The sequence below is a fragment of the Humulus lupulus genome, chromosome 5 (assembly GCF_963169125.1).
Source record: "Humulus lupulus chromosome 5, drHumLupu1.1, whole genome shotgun sequence".
Lineage (NCBI taxonomy): Eukaryota > Viridiplantae > Streptophyta > Magnoliopsida > Rosales > Cannabaceae > Humulus > Humulus lupulus.
Window position 1 is genome coordinate 182816076 of NC_084797.1, and position 18521 is coordinate 182834596.

The 18521-nt window shown below is 36.2% G+C and overlaps 1 protein-coding gene across 1 annotated transcript; it reads left to right on the plus strand.

The window, feature by feature from the left end:
• The first annotated feature begins 15968 nt into the window (after positions 1–15968).
• On the plus strand, positions 15969–17913 carry LOC133779750 (protein FAR-RED IMPAIRED RESPONSE 1-like). Its single transcript, XM_062219667.1, has 2 exons — positions 15969–16194; positions 16256–17913. Exons 1-2 carry the CDS (start codon positions 15969–15971, stop codon positions 17911–17913), a joined length of 1884 nt encoding a protein of 627 aa, XP_062075651.1.
• Positions 17914–18521: the final 608 nt, after the last annotated feature.

Sequence of the window (18521 nt, forward strand, 5' to 3'; positions counted from 1 at the left end):
GGCATCGATAGAGATCGATGAGGCCTTGATGGTACACGCTTTTGGGTATAGGGAATACCTCGATAGGCATCGATATAGATCGATGGGGCCTCTATGGTACGGCTTTTGGGTAGTTTAGGGAATACCTCGACAGGAATCGATAGATATCGATGGGGCCTCGACCGTACGGCTTTTTGGGAGTTAGTGAATACCTCGATAGGAATCGATAGAGATCGATGGGGCCTCGATGGTACGGCTTTTGGGTAGTTTAGGGAATACCTCGATAGGCATCGATAGATATCGATGGGGCCTCGATAAGGGGCGTCGATGATACGGGCTTGGGTAGTTTAGAACATACATCGATAGATATCGATAGGGGGGACTCGATGGTACATGCTCTAGGGAGTTTAGGATATACCTCGATTGGAATCGATAGGAATCGATGATACAACACTTTTTTAATTTGAGAACACACCTCGATAGGACTCGATAGGGACTTCATAAGACTCGAGCTTACATGGCTTTGGGATTTTTAGGACCCACATCGATAGGACTCGATATGACTAAACTTTGGTTTTTTGCCTTGCCTCGATAAGACTCGATAGAACTCGATTGTTTCTGCCTCGATAGTAACTGCCTTAGTAGATTGTATTTTTTGTTTTTTTTTTAACTTTTTTTTTTCTTTTTTTAACATGTTTTTTGTTATTTTTTTTCAGATGCCTGAACTTATTGTACCTTTGGAGAAGCACTTTCCTGGCCGTGTCACTTACAGGGGTAGTGCCTACTTGGATACCCTTGTAGAGCAATTTAAGAGGCATGGTCTTATTGAAAGGGAAGAGGCATGCTCGTTGGGGCAATTCTTTAAGGCAAAACAATTTAGTTTTTCTGGGGTTCTGCTGCATCAGCTAATGTTGCGCAAGGTACAAAGTAAGAAGCCTGAAGAGGGTCAGTTCTACCTGGGCAACACTCTTTGTAGATTTGGTATTGCAGAGTTTGCCCTAGTTACCGGGCTAAATTTTGGGAAATCACCGTCCTCGGATGAATTGAAAGAGCATCTTTCAAGTGATCGGATTATCCAGGAATATTTTAATGGTCATTCGAAGGTTAGTTTTGGTCAGTTGGAAGATGCACTGAAGGCCTCCACAAACCCAAAAGATGCATTTAAGCTGGGTTTGTGCTATTTGATAGAGGGGGTACTAAATGCCCCAGAGAAGACAGCAATGATATGGGGAGATTCCCTGAGGATGGTTGAGGATATTGATTACTTTTTCAAGTATCCTTGGGGGAAGTTGTCATTTAAGAAGGTTATCAAAGGCCTTCAAAAGGACATGAAGAAGCAATTGAAACACTACGAGGAGAAAAAGAAAGATGGGTCAAGCAAAAAACAGAAGGAGGCGAAGTACACTTTCAATTGCTATGCACTCGCGGTTCTTTACTGGGCTTTTGAGGTCATGCCTTCTTTCGGGAGTAAGTTCGGTAAGAACAGTGAGAATCAGATTCTGAGGATGCTCAGCTGGGCTACGAAGACTGATATCACTATTTCGACAGCTCTGTTGGCTCCTATATTCGCCAATCGTTGAGTAAGTTCCATTTTCTCTTGTTAAATATCACAAATTAATTGATTAACCATTTATTTTATTAAAGTTTTTCTGACACATGTTATTCAACTATACAGTTAGTGGTATTTTCCATGCTGAAGCCACGTCCCAATGAGGTAGTCTACTACAATAGCCTCCCAGAAGTTGATTCTAGGTTATTCCCTGAGTTGGAGGCTGGGACTGCAGTGGATGAAGTAGTGGTACCTGAGAAGGAGGCAGCCAAGCTAGCAGAAGTTGCAAAGGAAGCCTCCATTTTTTATGAGGATGTCGAGAGGGTTGATGAGTGCACTTCACAGGCCTGTGCAGCTTCATCTAGTCAGGTTGCCCAGCCTAATTATGAGCAACTTTTGCAGAGGCTGAAGAGGGTTGAGGAGGGCCAGGCAACCTTACTATAGAATCAGACCACGATCATGTCTCATCAAACCACGATCATGGCTCAGTTGGCGCAGGTGCTCTCACTGGCCTCAGGTCGATCAACCGACGTAAAATCAGATACAGAGTCTGATATCTTGCCTTCAGACTACGAGCGCGGTGATCAACCCTCCACTCCACAGGCCCAGACATCTGTAGCTCACAGTGATGCTGACAGTCCCAGTGTCCGAGTACTGCAGCCCGAGGAGGCAGCTGGCCTTGAAGTTTTCAATAAGAAACGCAGGCCCAAGCGTATTGATGGCTTCACCGACCCAACAAAGAAGGTCAGACTAGATAAACAGGGGCTAGTTCCTGAACCACTGAGGAAGTGTGACCCACGACAGGAGAAGAGCTCTCATAGGTGGATGGTCGGGACGATCGACAACAAGAGAGACCACAACGTGCATACTGGGACGCACGGTGTCGCATGGTTCTTACAGTTGCACACAGCCCAGACTTGGCTTTGGGATTCGGTATGTAAATTACATTCATGTTTTCATTTCAATCTTAGAATATTTTCATGGTAATAATGATTTTTTATGTTTTTTTAGCATATTGATGCCGCTTTGCACATGCTACACCGCAGACGCCATTTTTACCATGATGCATTTCGGCAGGATGCTGCGATCATGAACACCACCTTCCCCCAGGTGTGCATAGGTCGTTGGAATCATTTCACAGAGAACGACATTAAGTATACATGGGACGACGATGTGATGAGAATGTTGAAGGGCGATGATAATCAATACCTTGTATCATGGCAAAATGTGAGTGAAATATATTTTGCCTTGCACATCGAGAAAGCCGCACATTGGATCGCCGTTGAAGTCTGCATTCCAACGTGCTCCATCAATGTTTATGATTCTAGCCATAGCGCGCTCAGTCCCACTCTGCTAGACGAAGCGATGAAGCCTTGGCGCTTATTGTTGCCTTCATTGTTATGGTGTTCTGGCATGTTTAACGACCACAAGGACCTCCAATTCACAGCTGAGGAGAATACAAAGCCTTTCTCATATTGTCGTATTCCTCCAGAGGAATGTCCTCAGACTAAGACAAGGTATTCCCCTATTTAATTAGTGGATTTTGAAATCTGAAAATTAAAGTTTTTTTTATCTTATATTGACATAAAATGAATTCTATGCAGTGGGGATTGTGGTATGTTTGCCATCAAACATATCGAGCATCTAGTTTCCAGGCTACCACTCGATACTGTTATCGACGAGAACATCCAGCATTCCAGGACCAAGTGGTGTGTGGACCTGTTCTATCAGAATTTGACCCCGTGATGCTCTTTACATTTTTGTCTTACACATCTTGTATAAAAAAATGCACATGGTACAAACTTGAATTTAAATTAAACATAGGAACTAGAAGTATGTATGAGAGCTACTTATATGAGCATATATTTTGGTGTTTAACCATCTCAATTTTTCTTGCCTTTACATCTTTCTTATTATTTACGAAAAAAAAATATGAAGCGTTAAAAAGTTTTAAAATTATACTATAACCCCTTAGTCATGTGTAATCTTTATTAATCAGTAGTAGTTTTCCTTTGAAAAATATTTATAATTTTTCTTTAAGAAAGGTTGTATATAATTTTATCAAGATAACTAAATCAAAATAAACTGATTGGTTCAAAGAAGAACTATTATTGGACTCAAACACCAAGGACTCTAGTTTCAAGAAGCTAAACAACAAGAGTAGATTAAGCTTCTGTAAAAACTCTTGCATTTCCGTCTACTTCAACAATTCTGTCTATACCAACATTTTATGGTTTCTAACCAATTAAAAACTTTTCTTTAAGAATTAAAAATTAAAATTTAATATGTTTTAGGGTAACCTTCTCCTTTCATAAAAAATAATAATTTTTTTTTTAACTTCTACTTCAAAAATTCTTCTAATACCAAGTTTTTACCCAACCATAAACGATAAACAAAAAATTAATCATAAAGTAAATATAATCCCACTCCAAAATATGTTGATCCCAATTATTCTCCAAAATATGATCCCACTCTTCTTCTGTCAGTCACTCTCTTCTTCTGTCAGTCCAGGTCTGCAAAAGTGCCTCCTCTTCTCTCAGTCTAGGCCGCAAAATCCTTTTACTGCACACGCAGAAAGTAGCCTGAAACACATATTTCCCCCAACTTTTGTTCATTTGTCGTTATTTCCATCATGCTTCCACACCTAAGTCACATAATCTCTTCGACACCGAAACACATAAAAACAAGCGTAAAATAGAACAAAACAAGACTAAACCCCTAACACTTAACCTAAAAACACATTGATAAATGAGTATAACACTCACTTAACATTTGCTCACCCTCGTGCAGAGAAAACAGAAGACAAACTTAACAAATAAATACATACACCAAACATAACCACAATTTTTAAACCTAAAAAAACTAATGAATGAGAAGTATATAAAATTGTTTTAAAATAACTAAGAATTAATCCAGATTTTCAATTCAACCACTTCCTCAATTTTCCCTAACTCATTGGTAATTTCTGTCAACTCAATCATGAACAGTAATTAACACACATTTAAAACAATTTACACATGCTGATTTCTCACCATGAATCTATCAAATCTCATATTTCCATATGCTTGTTAACTTATTATTCTCCACTAATATAAATCAATGTTCAAGAATCAAAAGTTCTTGTGAATCTTGTATTGAAAGGCTTGTGTAACGGTGGATAAGATGGTCATTTAGGGTCATTTATACGGCAAGCATACAATCCCAACCAAACCACCCTTGATATTCACATGATAGTCGAATACAACCGAAGATTTCTCTTCATTTTCCAAGATTGAGGAAAATTGACACTCCATAATTCATTTTTTTATTTTTTAACTACAGTTCCCGAAACTTATTTTTTTCAATGCGATCAAACATAAGAAGTGTAGTTTATATATATATATATATATTTTTAATTTATCTCTCAATTTTTTTGTTTTATTTTTCTATGGTCACAACCAAATCACAAAAGAACAGCCATTACAAAATAATATATGCTCATGGTATAAATCATGGGAATGGAAAATCATAAAGTGTTCATTTAGTCTCAAAATAAGTGTTTAACCATAAAAAGATATTCTTTTAGGTTGGAAAACGGTAACTACGGAATTAATGAAGGTTGCCTTGAAAGGTTCGAACGTTCTGAAAAAAAATGCCTAAATCTTTTTGCTAAATATGCATTGTCTATGATTTCGCCTCAAATAACAAGCAAGCAAGTTCTAGAATTTTCCATACAGTCTTTCCACATTCAAAATTCAGCAACTGTACATACATTTAAATGCAAGAATTAATCCTGATGAAATATTCAATTTTACCAATTTCATAAAGCAATCCGAAGAAGTGGTCAAACCAAGCACATAGATTTTCTTATATATAAAATCAAATATATTTTTCTCGATTTATATTACAAGTCATTCACTTATTCTCGTGGAGTAATTAATGGTTATGTTGATTCGACAGACTATGTATGTAATGCCCCAAATTTCCTAATAAGGTTTAGGACTTTGATTAGGAGGCCGGGAGGGCCATAATTGATTTATTATGATATTTAATGATCATATGCATGTTAATGTGGATTATATTATTATATGATGATAAATGCATGCATATGGGTGTATTTATAATGATAAGGGCATTTTGCTAATTTCGCCTGCTGAGGGCATATTTGAAAATTGGGTGCATATTGTAATTTGTGAATGAGATTTCATTATTATGAATAGCTCCATGGCATTAATGTGGGACCGACCCTAAGGTCGAAGAACTTATAAGCGCTTGCCTGGTCTATGACCAGATGTTTATAGCCAAGGTATATGACCCCGATGACTGTTTGTCACATGGCTAGGGGACGTTGTCCATAGCACGACTCTAGAGTCGGGGGGGAAGGTTATGTTGGTGACCATTGACCATGCACCTGTCCTGATCAAACTTATGAACGAATTGTTAACCCAAGATATGTTTCCAAGATATGTTTCCCAAGATATGAATTGGAAATTTAAACTAATTTCGGAAATTTAAAACTTAATATGCCAAATTATGCAATAAATCAAATTTATCAAGTAAAAGCAAATAATATGGCAATCAAATAGATATAGAAAATAATCAAACTTGTAATGTAAAGAGTTGAAGGTTAAGAAATTGCAAACTCTCGAATTTTACAAGGTTCGGTAGAACTAAGCCACCTACGTCCTTGGTCTTCAAAGCTATGGACCTAGCTTTGAGTTCAACTATCGAGCCAAGTTAGCGGGCTTGACTAACCCTTACAACCGGGAATTTTTCACCAAGGTATTTCCAAACCTCTTACAATAGTTTTCCACCACCAAGGACTATCAACCTCTTTTTCGGATTGTTGAAGTGCCAATCTCACTCTAACCGGGTTGTTTACAAAACCGGTGCCAACCTCACCGCAATCACAATATGGGAATGTGTTTGATATTACAAGCAAAAATCACTCTAGAAGTATGATAATACAATGATAAACCTAGAGTGATTAGCAAGCACACTTAGAAGAAATAAATACAAATTTTGGCTCAAGTGTGTGAAAATGTGTTTGGATGATTTAAACTTTGAGAGCTCTTTGAAATCAATGGATTAGGTTTGATATATGTAATAAATGCTCAGCCAACCACCAACTTTGAGTGAAAAACGAGTTTATATAGAGTTCGGGAAAAAACTAGCCGTTTATAGCCGTTGGGGGCTATTTATTGAAGCTGCCAGCCGCGAACCGGAAGTCCGGATGGGGAACCGGAATTCCGGATGGCAAACAGAGAGCAAAAGTCCGAATTATGCCTATTTTCCCATTTTTCAATTAGTTATAACTTTTAGCTCGTTTATCCGATTTCAAAAATTCCAATTGCATTACGACCGTATCGGGATGTATTTTCTTAAAAGTGAATTTAGGATATTTATTTCTCATTTTAAAAAATCACCATTTTTAGTACGTGAGTGAGCCAAATTTTATACTTATGACTTAAAGTAAACTTGCTATCACTTTACAAGACTAAGAAATGAAATTAAACCTTTATCTTGAGTTTCTTGAGTCTTGAAATCCATTTCGGGTCATTTCTGGAAAATTTTGGTAGAATGACCATTTTTCCCTTGGTCATAAGTTTGACTTGGAAATGCCAATTCACTTTGGTTTTTGCTACAAAATCAACAAATCATTAGTAACAAATAATAATCAAATATTAGTTAATCATCAAAACAAGGAGACTTAAGAGTTTGGGTCAACATGAATCACTTATCAGTTAAGCCCTGGTGACCCTATCGTCACATGGCTAGAGGGAGCTATGCTCATTATTGTGACTTTTGGCTATTGTCACCTAATTGCTTGGACTGATAGTCCTGAATGGTTATTATGATCGTTGTTGATATTATATCATGCTTTATTGTGTTTTCTTGTTGGGCTTTGGCTCACGGGTGCTACGTGGTGCAGGTAAAGGCAAAAGGAAGTTGGACCATCCTTGAGTTGGAGAGATTTAGGTGATGATGTGTACATATGCAGCTGCTCGTCCGCCACGACCGAGGTTTAAAGTGGAGCTAGGGTTGAACCCTGTTTTGCCGTTTAGTACGGCCTGTTGTAAATATTTTCTGTAATAAACTCTGAAACTTTATTTTCGGGATCCCAATGTATATATATTAAACGTTCTAGTGAAACATTACATCTTAACCAAAATGTTTAAATCCCTAAACTGCTAGTCATACTTAGTTCACGATTTTGGCCAAAAGACTCGGTTAGCGAGTTTAGCACTATTTACAAGGCACACCGTAACGGTCCCAGGAGTTGGGGTGTTACAATGCATATAACCTGCCATAAATAACTATACTAAATCTCTCTTCCCCAAACTTACAAACGACATTGTCCCCACTGTTTTAAGAAAAGCTAAGGAAACGAGACTTACCTGACTCGACTCACGATGAAGGACCTGCCTCTCATCCCCATCAGGTGGAGGATACCCAAAGTGGGGTTGTTGGGGAAATGGTGGGAATCCACTAGTGTCAATCCCAAAATGAGCAGCAAAGGCTTGGTTGTAAGCATATTGGTTCTGCGCCATATTGACACTCCATAAATGGTGCTGCTGGAACTTAGACACCAAAGTGTCCATCCTTTCGCTTATGCTCTGCGTTCTTTGCGGTGGACGAGCGGACTGTCTGGAGGTAGAGGTACCTGCACTAGACACAGCTGAAAAAGATTTCACATTGTTAATCTTCACCAAATCATAAACTAGAGGGGGCAATTTCTCCTCTAGTTCATTAATTGGGACCCCTGCTTCTAGGAAAATACAACCCCACATATCCAGTGACACAACACTCATTGCGGTAAATGACAAGTAACTCAATTACTTCGCCGAACCAAATATACCCGAACTCTATCACACTAAAACAGATCTAAGAACTCTAAAGAGTAGAAAGGAAAAAACAATATTGAAAATATATATATCACAATCTTGAAAGGAAGACAATATAAGTATAAGTTTTTGGTGTAAATAAAACTAAGGCCTAAGATCTCTATATATATATAGGCTAGAGACACACTTTTATTCACAAAAGATGTGGGACAAAAACCAATTGGTTTTTTTCCATTCAAAAATATCCAACACCATTAAAGGTCCATTCAGTTCCAGGCTGGGTTAACGCTTGCAGGATAGTCTCCCAAGTGCTCTCCTCACATAGCTGGTTCTGTAATTCCCTATACTCATCAGTTTCTAGGGTAGGCAATTTGAAAAAAGTGTTGATATGACTTCTGCGAAATTTGACAGTATTTCCCCTAACAGTGGTTTCCCATGTATAGTTATGGTGAAAAGCATTGGCATAAAATTCTCGAACTACGGAGATGATGGCAGCAATTGGAGGAGCACAAATATTTGGAGGAGCACAAATATACTCCCACTTATGGGCTCTATTCACAGACTTATACTCTTCAAGCACAATAAACTCATCTTTCCAATTAGTGGCAAAACCTCTCTCCCTAATAAGGCTACGCTCCTTATCTTGAATGTACCTAGAATTGGCTATTGGTTTGGACAACCTAGGCACATCCTCACAATTTAAGTCTTCTTCATTCTGAATGGGTGGAGTTGGTGGTTGTTGTTTATTCGTTTTTCGTTCTTTTTCTACTAGTAGACATTATTACACACCAACCAAAACTACACAAAATAATGCACACACCTTCACCTTCGCTCAAAAGAGCACCAAATTGGACATACAAATAGGCATGACGACTTCCCAATTTCAGCAATGTCACTTCAATTTCACCAAATATTATATACCCTCTCTGTCAAAATCTCCTTTTTCACTCCACCTGCCCCTATTCTACTCTACTCGACTTTACTCTCCCATACTACACTTAATAAATCCAAAAAATCCAATTGTTTTTTATTTTATATATATTTCCCTAAAATTAATTATAAGGTGATTTGTTCAAGGCTGTCTTTAGCTAAAAATTCATGATGGTATGTACAGGAGGTTACTGTTTATCGACACTTTTTTGGCAGAGACAATAATTCGAGAGTAAACAAATAAAAACGCAGTTTGACTTTGTACAGGGTATCTAAAGATTACTTAATATATAAGCGTGTGTCAGTCGGCTAAAAGTCACAGTAACTATAAAAAAAATAATGCCAATAAAGAACTCCATCCGTTCCTCCTCAGACACACTCTATTTTGAGTTGACCATCTTTTAATTTGTATCTCATCATCTTATTTCCAAGCAATGGGTCGAAAAAAAATTTATGTCCTATTTGTGGGCAGATCAACTGGTATTTTTGAGTCATGGGCTGATTGCAGCAAAGAGGTGCTTGGATTTAGTGGCAGCTGTTTTAGAGGATACAACACCATAGAAGAAGCTATAGAAGAATATGAGTCATATTTTGGTCGTATCACAGTCACACCTCACAAGGTAAACCATGATGATGAAGAAACCAAGAATAAAATTTAGTATCAAACAAATGGACCAAACGCAACTGCCGAAGAAACCTCAACTTCACTTGATGGGAACGAAAAAACCTCAACAAATGAAGTAAGTTCAGCTTTCGCTGTGGGTTTCCTTCTCGGTTCTATGTCCAACCTTCGCATTCGACATGCGTAGTCGATGAACAAGGTCTCCACAAATCCACTTATCTTTAAAGAGTTATTTCTTCCATCAATTTTATTTTTCTTTTCAGTAAGCTTGTACACCTCCTTAACTATGTTTGTATTTTAGCTTTTTGCCTTCTCTGTTCTGTCATCTACCTTCTCAAAAGTGTGGTTCTCTGTTCCGGTAGTCAAAAAATTACTGTTGAACCTGTAAGGGCAATAGTTAAAGGTGAAGATCACCTTTATTATCCTTTATAATATATAAAGCTAAAATTTAATAGTTACATATTAAAGGTGAAGATGTCACCTTGCAGTTACATATTTTAATAAAAGTATTAATCTCATAGCTACTTCACGCATCAACTGATTTACTAGTGGACTAGGTGTATATATTGTCACTACCAATCAAAAAAATTTCATCATATTTTCTTATTCTTTTTAATAATCAAAAACCCGACTTTTTTTGCTTGGTTACGGAAAATCTCCATAAAATATATCACAAATATTTAATTATATATATTTTAAATTAATCATAAAAAAGTAAAATAAATATTATGCTCTTATAATAATATCAATTAATTGATGCACTAGTTATGACTTATTTCATAGTTTTTTTTAATATATATAAAAAATACCAGGTATCATGTTATTTTACTTATTATTTATTTAATGTTTTTTTAAAGCTATATAAATTTTGTTATTAAGTTGAACAAAATACGATGTTTAGGTTTTGATTTTAAATAAACAAAATTAGTTTAATTAACATTTTTATTCTAAATGAATTAGTATTAATTATCTTTTTTAAATTAGTATTTATTCTAAATGAATTAGTATTGAGTTTAATTAAGATTTTGATTCTAAATGAGTTTAATGGAGTGAGATATAGCCTTTTATTTGTAATTCTCATACTATGTTTGGTTGGAAGAATGAAAATTTAGACGATAGGAAGTTAGTGGATTCAACATTTAATTTCAAAATTATTATAAAATATTTATGTAATTTTTTTAATATTTATTTTTTAGAATTGTGAGAAAAACCTTATCCTTTCATCTGTTTTCTCCCACCATACATTCTTTGTTATGTTAAATATTCATACAACATCTTATTAATAATTTTGCATACAATTTAGAACACTATAAAAATTTAAAGAATACAAAAAATATACCTGATTCACATATAGAGAAAACGTGAATTGTTACTGCAATACTAACCAATTAAGCATTCCTCCCTAGGATCAGATTATCAGACTACAGAATAGCGATGAGACTTAGCTTATATTAACCTAGTTGGACTGGACCTCCTCATCAAATACTTCAATTAACTAAAAAGTACACACTCATGCGGTTTGAGGTCAATGCGGTGCGGGTTGCGGTTTGGAAAATTATTCAAACTGCATATGCGGTGGGGTCCACAAAATTAGCGAAAAACCCCACCAACCGCACCAGTAGTTACAATATACAGTTAATGATAATCACAATATTATTATTCTTTATAAAAATATTATATATATATTTTTTAAATCATAGCTAGTCAAATCTCAACACTCAATGTTAAACCAAAACCATATTGTAGTCCAAGTTTCAAGTTTTGTTACAAAACCGGAGCTGTCGTCATAAGATCATACCTCCTTAGCTTGAGGTAACCCAAGGGTTCGCCAAGATTGACTAAGAACTGAGTCCGGACTCTGAAGACCGAAGGTCAAGTTAAGTATCCAGCTCGTGGTACGAGCTACAGTTGTAGGCTATGACCCTTTGTAAAGTCAACACACGCAAGGTAAACGTGCATGTTAGACCAGATTGTCATGTTAGACCAGAGTGTCATGTTAGACGAGATGTGCCATGTTAGACCAGTGTCCCATGTTAGACGAGATGCGGCATGTTAGACCAGAGTGCCATGTTGAACGAGATGTGGCATGTTAGACCAGAGTGCCATGTTAGACGAGATGTGGCATGTTACACCAGTGTGCCATGTTAGACGAGATGTGCCATGTTAGACCAGTGTGCCATGTTAGACGAGATATGACATGTTAGACGAGTGTGCCATGTTAGACCAGAAACATGGCATGCTAGGCCAAAGTGCCATGGTAGACCAGAAGGTGATACTCACCAACCAGCTTCAAGGAGATATGGGTCGACCAGATAGAGGAGGACTAAGTCAAGATTCCCAAAAACGGCTTCAAGAAGAATTGGTCTTGGCATACGCGGGAATATCTCATTCTTCCCACAAATTGGGTGTTCTGTTACATTTTCAATATTTTTGTAATTTAAATATAATAAATATAATGGAATATCCTGATTCTAGGGGATATCAGATGTATGATCCTAAGCCTATAAATATATGGCTTATGGGATTAGAAAAGGGGCTTCTTTTTATCTAGAGAGAGAAAGTGCTTGTATGTGAAAGAATTCTTGTATTCTTGTAATCTGTACTGAAGAAACTCAGTTGGCTCAGTTCATCTGATCTTTAGTACATATCAATAATCACAACTCTAAGTGGATTAGGCTATTACCAACATATTGGGGCTGAACCACTATAAAAATAGTGTGTGCTATTTACTTTCTGCTCAAAACCGGGTGTTTCGTTTTAGTTCTCTTGAAGGTTTCATCGTTTTTGACGTTCTCACGTCGTTGGCCAAAAACGCGCTGAACAATTGCCTTCACTTTAATTTACTAATAGATATAAAAATTGTTAATTCTATTTTTCGCATATTTTCCTAAAAAAAAAAAATTTAAAATGCCGTAAAAATATATATTGGAATCACTTACTAAAAATATATATGTACAATTATTTTAATTTATTCAAAATTGTAAAACTTACTGACTATATGAGCAAAAAAAATCACTACACAATAAAATGTAGCCATTAAATATACCATCACAAATTTTACCACAAATAATATAAAAAATTCTTATTTTTTCCTTTAAGTTTATAATCACAAATTGTGGCCTCGTTAGCTAATCACATAATTCTTTAAGTATACGGTAGAAAAAAGAATTAACTAATTTAATAGAGATATATTTAAGTATCATTACTAACAAGATAAATTTTTTATAAAAAATATTATTATAATTAAAATGAAATGTGCATGCATAAATAAATGAGTTTATACTTTTTTGGACAATGTCTTTTATCTCATTAGCTGTTTGGACCCCGTGTTTTGACAAATTACTTTTTCGACCCTACGTTTTGTAAAATTGTTAAAATAGAACCATAAATATAACAACACTGTTTTTAAGCAGAATTCTTTTATTTTTGTTCTGAATTGTTAGTTTAGTAAATTATTTGTGATTTTAGTTGAGAAAACATTGACCAAAATCGGGTTTAGGGTTCTATTTTAATCATTTTACGAAACATAGGGTCCAAAAAGTAATTTTTCAAAACACAGCGTCCAACCAGGTAATGGGGAAAAATACATGCTCCAAACAAGTATAAACCCTAAATAAATATATATTTAAATGATTCAAGATATGTTGTGTAGGTTATGTTTGCCTTTAAGTTGGGTTGGGATGAATTCAGTGACCATATTTTTATATAATGAATCAAAATTACTCTTTATTTTAATTTATTATTATTTCTTCAATTTGGGTATAAGAAATGTTACACCTAAAATTTCGACACATTTTTCGCAATGGATTGCTTGAATAAGAACATCATGTTTATCCCTATAATATGTATCAACTAGTAATAAAGGGCATGGAGCAGAGGTGACTTCGTTGAATTTAATAGTACGACATTGATATTGGTATAGTTTGGCCAAGTAGAATCTTATTTCCATAGTATACATTCACATAGAACACATAATTTTGTTTTTGTAAGAAAGTGACATTTAAAACTGTATTATTGATGCTTGGGATTGACAAAGTATTAAAATAATATATAAATTCATTTCATCAGGGCATTTCACAACCAAGTGGCTATTATTTTCGGTGGGTTCTACAAATTTATAACAATAAAAAATACTAGTTTATTTTAAAATAAAAATCTACTATTATTTATTTCTTTGTGAAAATTAATAGAAAAAACTGTTATGATGAAACAACTTATCCATCTATATGTGAAAATTAAACGTGGGTCAATAAACTGCACCGAAACCAATGTTGTTTTGTCATATCTTTAAAAAAATCATAATTATCTCTAGCAAATTTGTGGAAAGGTGAGACAGGATTGACTGCGTTTGTCATTGTGTCAGGAAGCCAACATTACAAAGCATGATACAAAGCATGATAATTAATTGCCAGTAATTAATTGCTGGAGAGGAAGACTGATGAAATATTTTGATGGGCTCAATGGGATAATTATATTTAAAGTAGAATCTAATTATTATTAAAAATGGTCCATTGATTTTTAACCATTGAATAACATAACAAAACGCCGTTGGTTAAAACTGGATTGGAGGAGGCAGAGTGAGAGTTTTCTTTGTTGCTTATTCGGCGACTGTTTTGTATGCACTGCAAGATCGCCTACGCCTACAGGAGGAGTTCATTTCAATTATAGGTCACAGTTGATGATGCACAATGGAGTACCGGTAAATGAAAAATACTATATGTTATGTTATTATACATGAAGTAGTTGTTAAAGTTAGTTAGGGTTTCATGAGTAATGTCAAATGCGTGATGGCTATATATTTAGGGTGGGTTGGACAGTATCTAATTTTATATCTGGTGAAATGTTGAATGAGTGTAAAAATGCATCAGATTCATAAGAATTGTAAAGTTTTGGATTGGCCCTGTCTGAAATCCTCATGGAGGCCTTAAGTTTGTCACGGATCAAGACGGTGACCCTGTCCTCAAGCATATTAGAAGAAAAACGATACTGAATGTAATATTGGGCCGAGTAGCATTAAGTGTCAGTCCATTATTTGGCCCAGTACGACGATAGGCCTATACAAATGAAGTAGCACAAAAGGTGTAACGTGGTTCTATTTTATTTTATGGTAGACCTTACACTTCTAGAGTAGTATAGTAATAGGGTCACTTGATTGAAACACTGTTACTGAAACAATATTATAACCGAATGTAACGAACACATATTATATAGTAAATATTTCTAGCTCAATTAATATGTGAGTTATTTTATGAATTCGTTTTCAACTTTTCGAGTCAAATGAGACTGAAATTATGATTATGAGGAATAGAATATATCATAGGAATTAACAGTTAATGAAGAGAAATGTCAAGACTGGGATAGTTTGATTTTAATGTAGATTTGCATATGAATATTTGGCTAAAAAATACAATTTAATTTCTAATTGTTGGAGAATTTTATGTTTCAAAGGTCCGAAACAGACATTATCGAAGAGAATGATTTGGATTGGTTTGGCTTACGCTTTTGTGAAGAATATGAGGAAGAAGAAGGTGGGGGAGATGACATGGGGAATACGGTTGATGAAGGTGGTGGAGATGCCATGGAGAATACAGTTGATGAAGGTGGGACATCAAGTTTGGAAAAGACGGAAATGGCAACTGACGAAATGAAGGATACCAACCAATTTTCTAAGTATGATTTAAACGATATCCCATTGTTGTTGAGTAGAGATGGCATGGTTGGCCATGTTTTTCAATCACTGGACATGGCTGAAGAATTCATTCATGAATATGCAAGATTCATTGGGTTCAGCCTACGTAAAAGTATCATGCTAAAAAATAATACAGGTGATGTACGTCAACGTCAGTGGGTATGCTCCCGCGAGGGCTGGTGATCTGAAATGCATGTGGGAAGGCTTGATAGAACTAGGGAGCCTAAGCCAATTAGTCGAGTGGGATGCAAGGTTTGCTTTCGAGTGAACTTGGTGAAGGGTAGTACGCATTGGATATGCAAAGAATTCATCCCAATTCATTCTCACAACATTGTAGCAGACAACCATAAACAATTCCTTCGGTCCAATCGGATAATGACACAAGGAACCTTGACGACTGCACAAATAATGAAGGAGTCAGGCATAAGAACTTGCCACATCATGTCATACATGGCAAAGCAAATGGGTGGTTATGAGAAGATTCCATTCACACCAAAAGATCTTTACAATCGAATACCCCATGCTTCAAAAGTTGAGTTTATCGGTTCCAATGCAGGGCGGGCAATCGGATATTTAGAGCATAAAGCTGATGAAGACCCTGGTTTTTTTTGGACAGTTTTCGTACAATGAGGATAATCATCTTCTTAATCTATTTTGGGCAGATGGGAGATGTAGATCAGACTATGAAACATATGGCCATGCAGTAGCTTTTGATTCGACGTACAAGACTAATAGTTATGGGAAGCCACTACTGATATGGATAGGAATTAATAACCACTATACCACATGCATTTTGGGCTTTGCCATTCTTGACAATGAGTCTGCCAACAGCTACAAGTGGGCGACAAGGGCTTTCCTGGAATGCATGGGAGGTGTTCTACCGAAAACAGTAGTGACAGATGGAGACGAAGCTATTGCTAACACGCTACAGGAGTTGATGACTGATGTACCCCACCGATTGTGTTATTGGCATTTACACAACAAAGCTGTTTTAAAAGTGAAAGATCCATCTTTTGCGAGTAGGTTTACCAAATTGGTATTCCGGTACTACACAAAGGACGAGTTTGAAGATAAATGGTGCGACTTAGTGAAAGATTTTGGGATACAAGGCACTGAATATGCTGCAAAGCTTTATGCAGACAAGGAGAAGTGGGCTGAAACATTTCTGAGAGGGAATTTCTTCTGTGGAATGACAACTACTCAACGAAGTGAAGGTATTAATGCGGTGTTGAAGAAAAAAGTGAATCAAAAGTTGAAGTTGTACGAGTTCGTCAGGGGGGTCAACATGACCTTATCTTTAATTAGACAACGTGAAGCAAAGCATGAGTACATTACACTTCACACTAGTCCCCAGCTCGGGAAGACAAATTTGCCACAGATAGAGGATGAATTAGCAAATCTTTACACACGGAACATGTTTTACAAGGTACGACACCAGATGTTGAAAGAAGGTAGGTACATGGTGAAAACCCTATTGGAGGAAGAGGATGCAATCATTTTGAAGCTTCACAAGTATGATGTTGAACAAGTGAAGAGGCATGTATATGTAACACCGGAGCGTGATCTCTTTGTTTGTGAATGCCAATATTTTTTGTCATATGGGATACCATGCCGGCATATATTTTCTTCAATAAAACGACTACACATTACTTCAATGCCTCGAGCACTAATACTATCTCGGTGGATGGTTGAGACTAAACAGACTCACAATTTTCCAGTTGGCAATATGGACTCTACCTTAGACAAACGAGAGGTGGAGAGTGCAAGATTTGGTGCAATTAGTAGCCAGTTGGGTGAACTTACGTATCTTGGATCGAGGAATCAGTCGACATACCATATTGCAAAAAGTGAGATTGACAGATTATGCGGTAAGCTTAAAGCAGTTGTGGACATGGGAGACAAGGAAATTAGCCATAACCTGCCTCTACACAGGGAGTTTCAATTCCCAGTGTTGGATCCATACTTCACAAAAAGTAAGGGTACAGCAAAGGTACCTGGCTCGAAAAAAGGTACTCACCGCAAGTGTAGTATCTGCCAGAAAAGTGGACATAACAAGTTGACTTGCCCCATAAAATGGAAGAAGGATCACCAGATTGGAGAGTCAGATGAATATGAAGATGTAGAAGAAGATGACCAATGCTATCGAATGGGATTGAATGATGAATGGGCTGGGCAAAACTCAATGGACTACACACAACATGAGAATGAGACAGAAAATGATGTTGTTGACGATTTAGGCAGTGAACTACAGAATGATAAAGTGAATAAAGTGGGAACACAAGTTGAGGAGGGAAACAATTGGTGGAAAAGTCCTTTCTGATTTCGTTATGATATTTTGTCTGGAGCTTTATTAAGTACTCTTCTATCTCATTTGGTTGCCAATTAAGTTATGAAAAAATGGCAAAGTTTAATGACACGACTAGTTCATTTTTCGAATCTTGTCTTGGATTGTCATCATGTACGAGGGAATGCTTGTAATTGCACTTACTGAATTGGGAGTAATGCCATTAATTTATAAATTTAAATTTACGCAAAAATGGTCATTAGTGTATAAAAGCTTTGCTCGAATATCATTGCATCAGATTCATTAATTGTGCGTGTCTCTGGCTTGTGGAGTGGCATCACTCTTTGTTTGTGGTCATTGTTAATAGGTTCCATCCATACTTGTTATTATATACATGGTTGTTTTAATGTTCTATATGATGTAAGATACAAGTTTCAGATGAATAAATCGTTATGGTACTTTCTGCATTGGTTTGTCAGGTCACAACACATGTTATATCTAAAAATGAGTTATATATACCTTGTACAATGAAAACAATATTCTCTGTTACTTATGGGAAGGCTCAATAATTATAATTTTCATATGCTATGTCTAAGCACAATCTATAAAATTGCTTTGCTCCTATTTGGTACCTTTAATGGTAT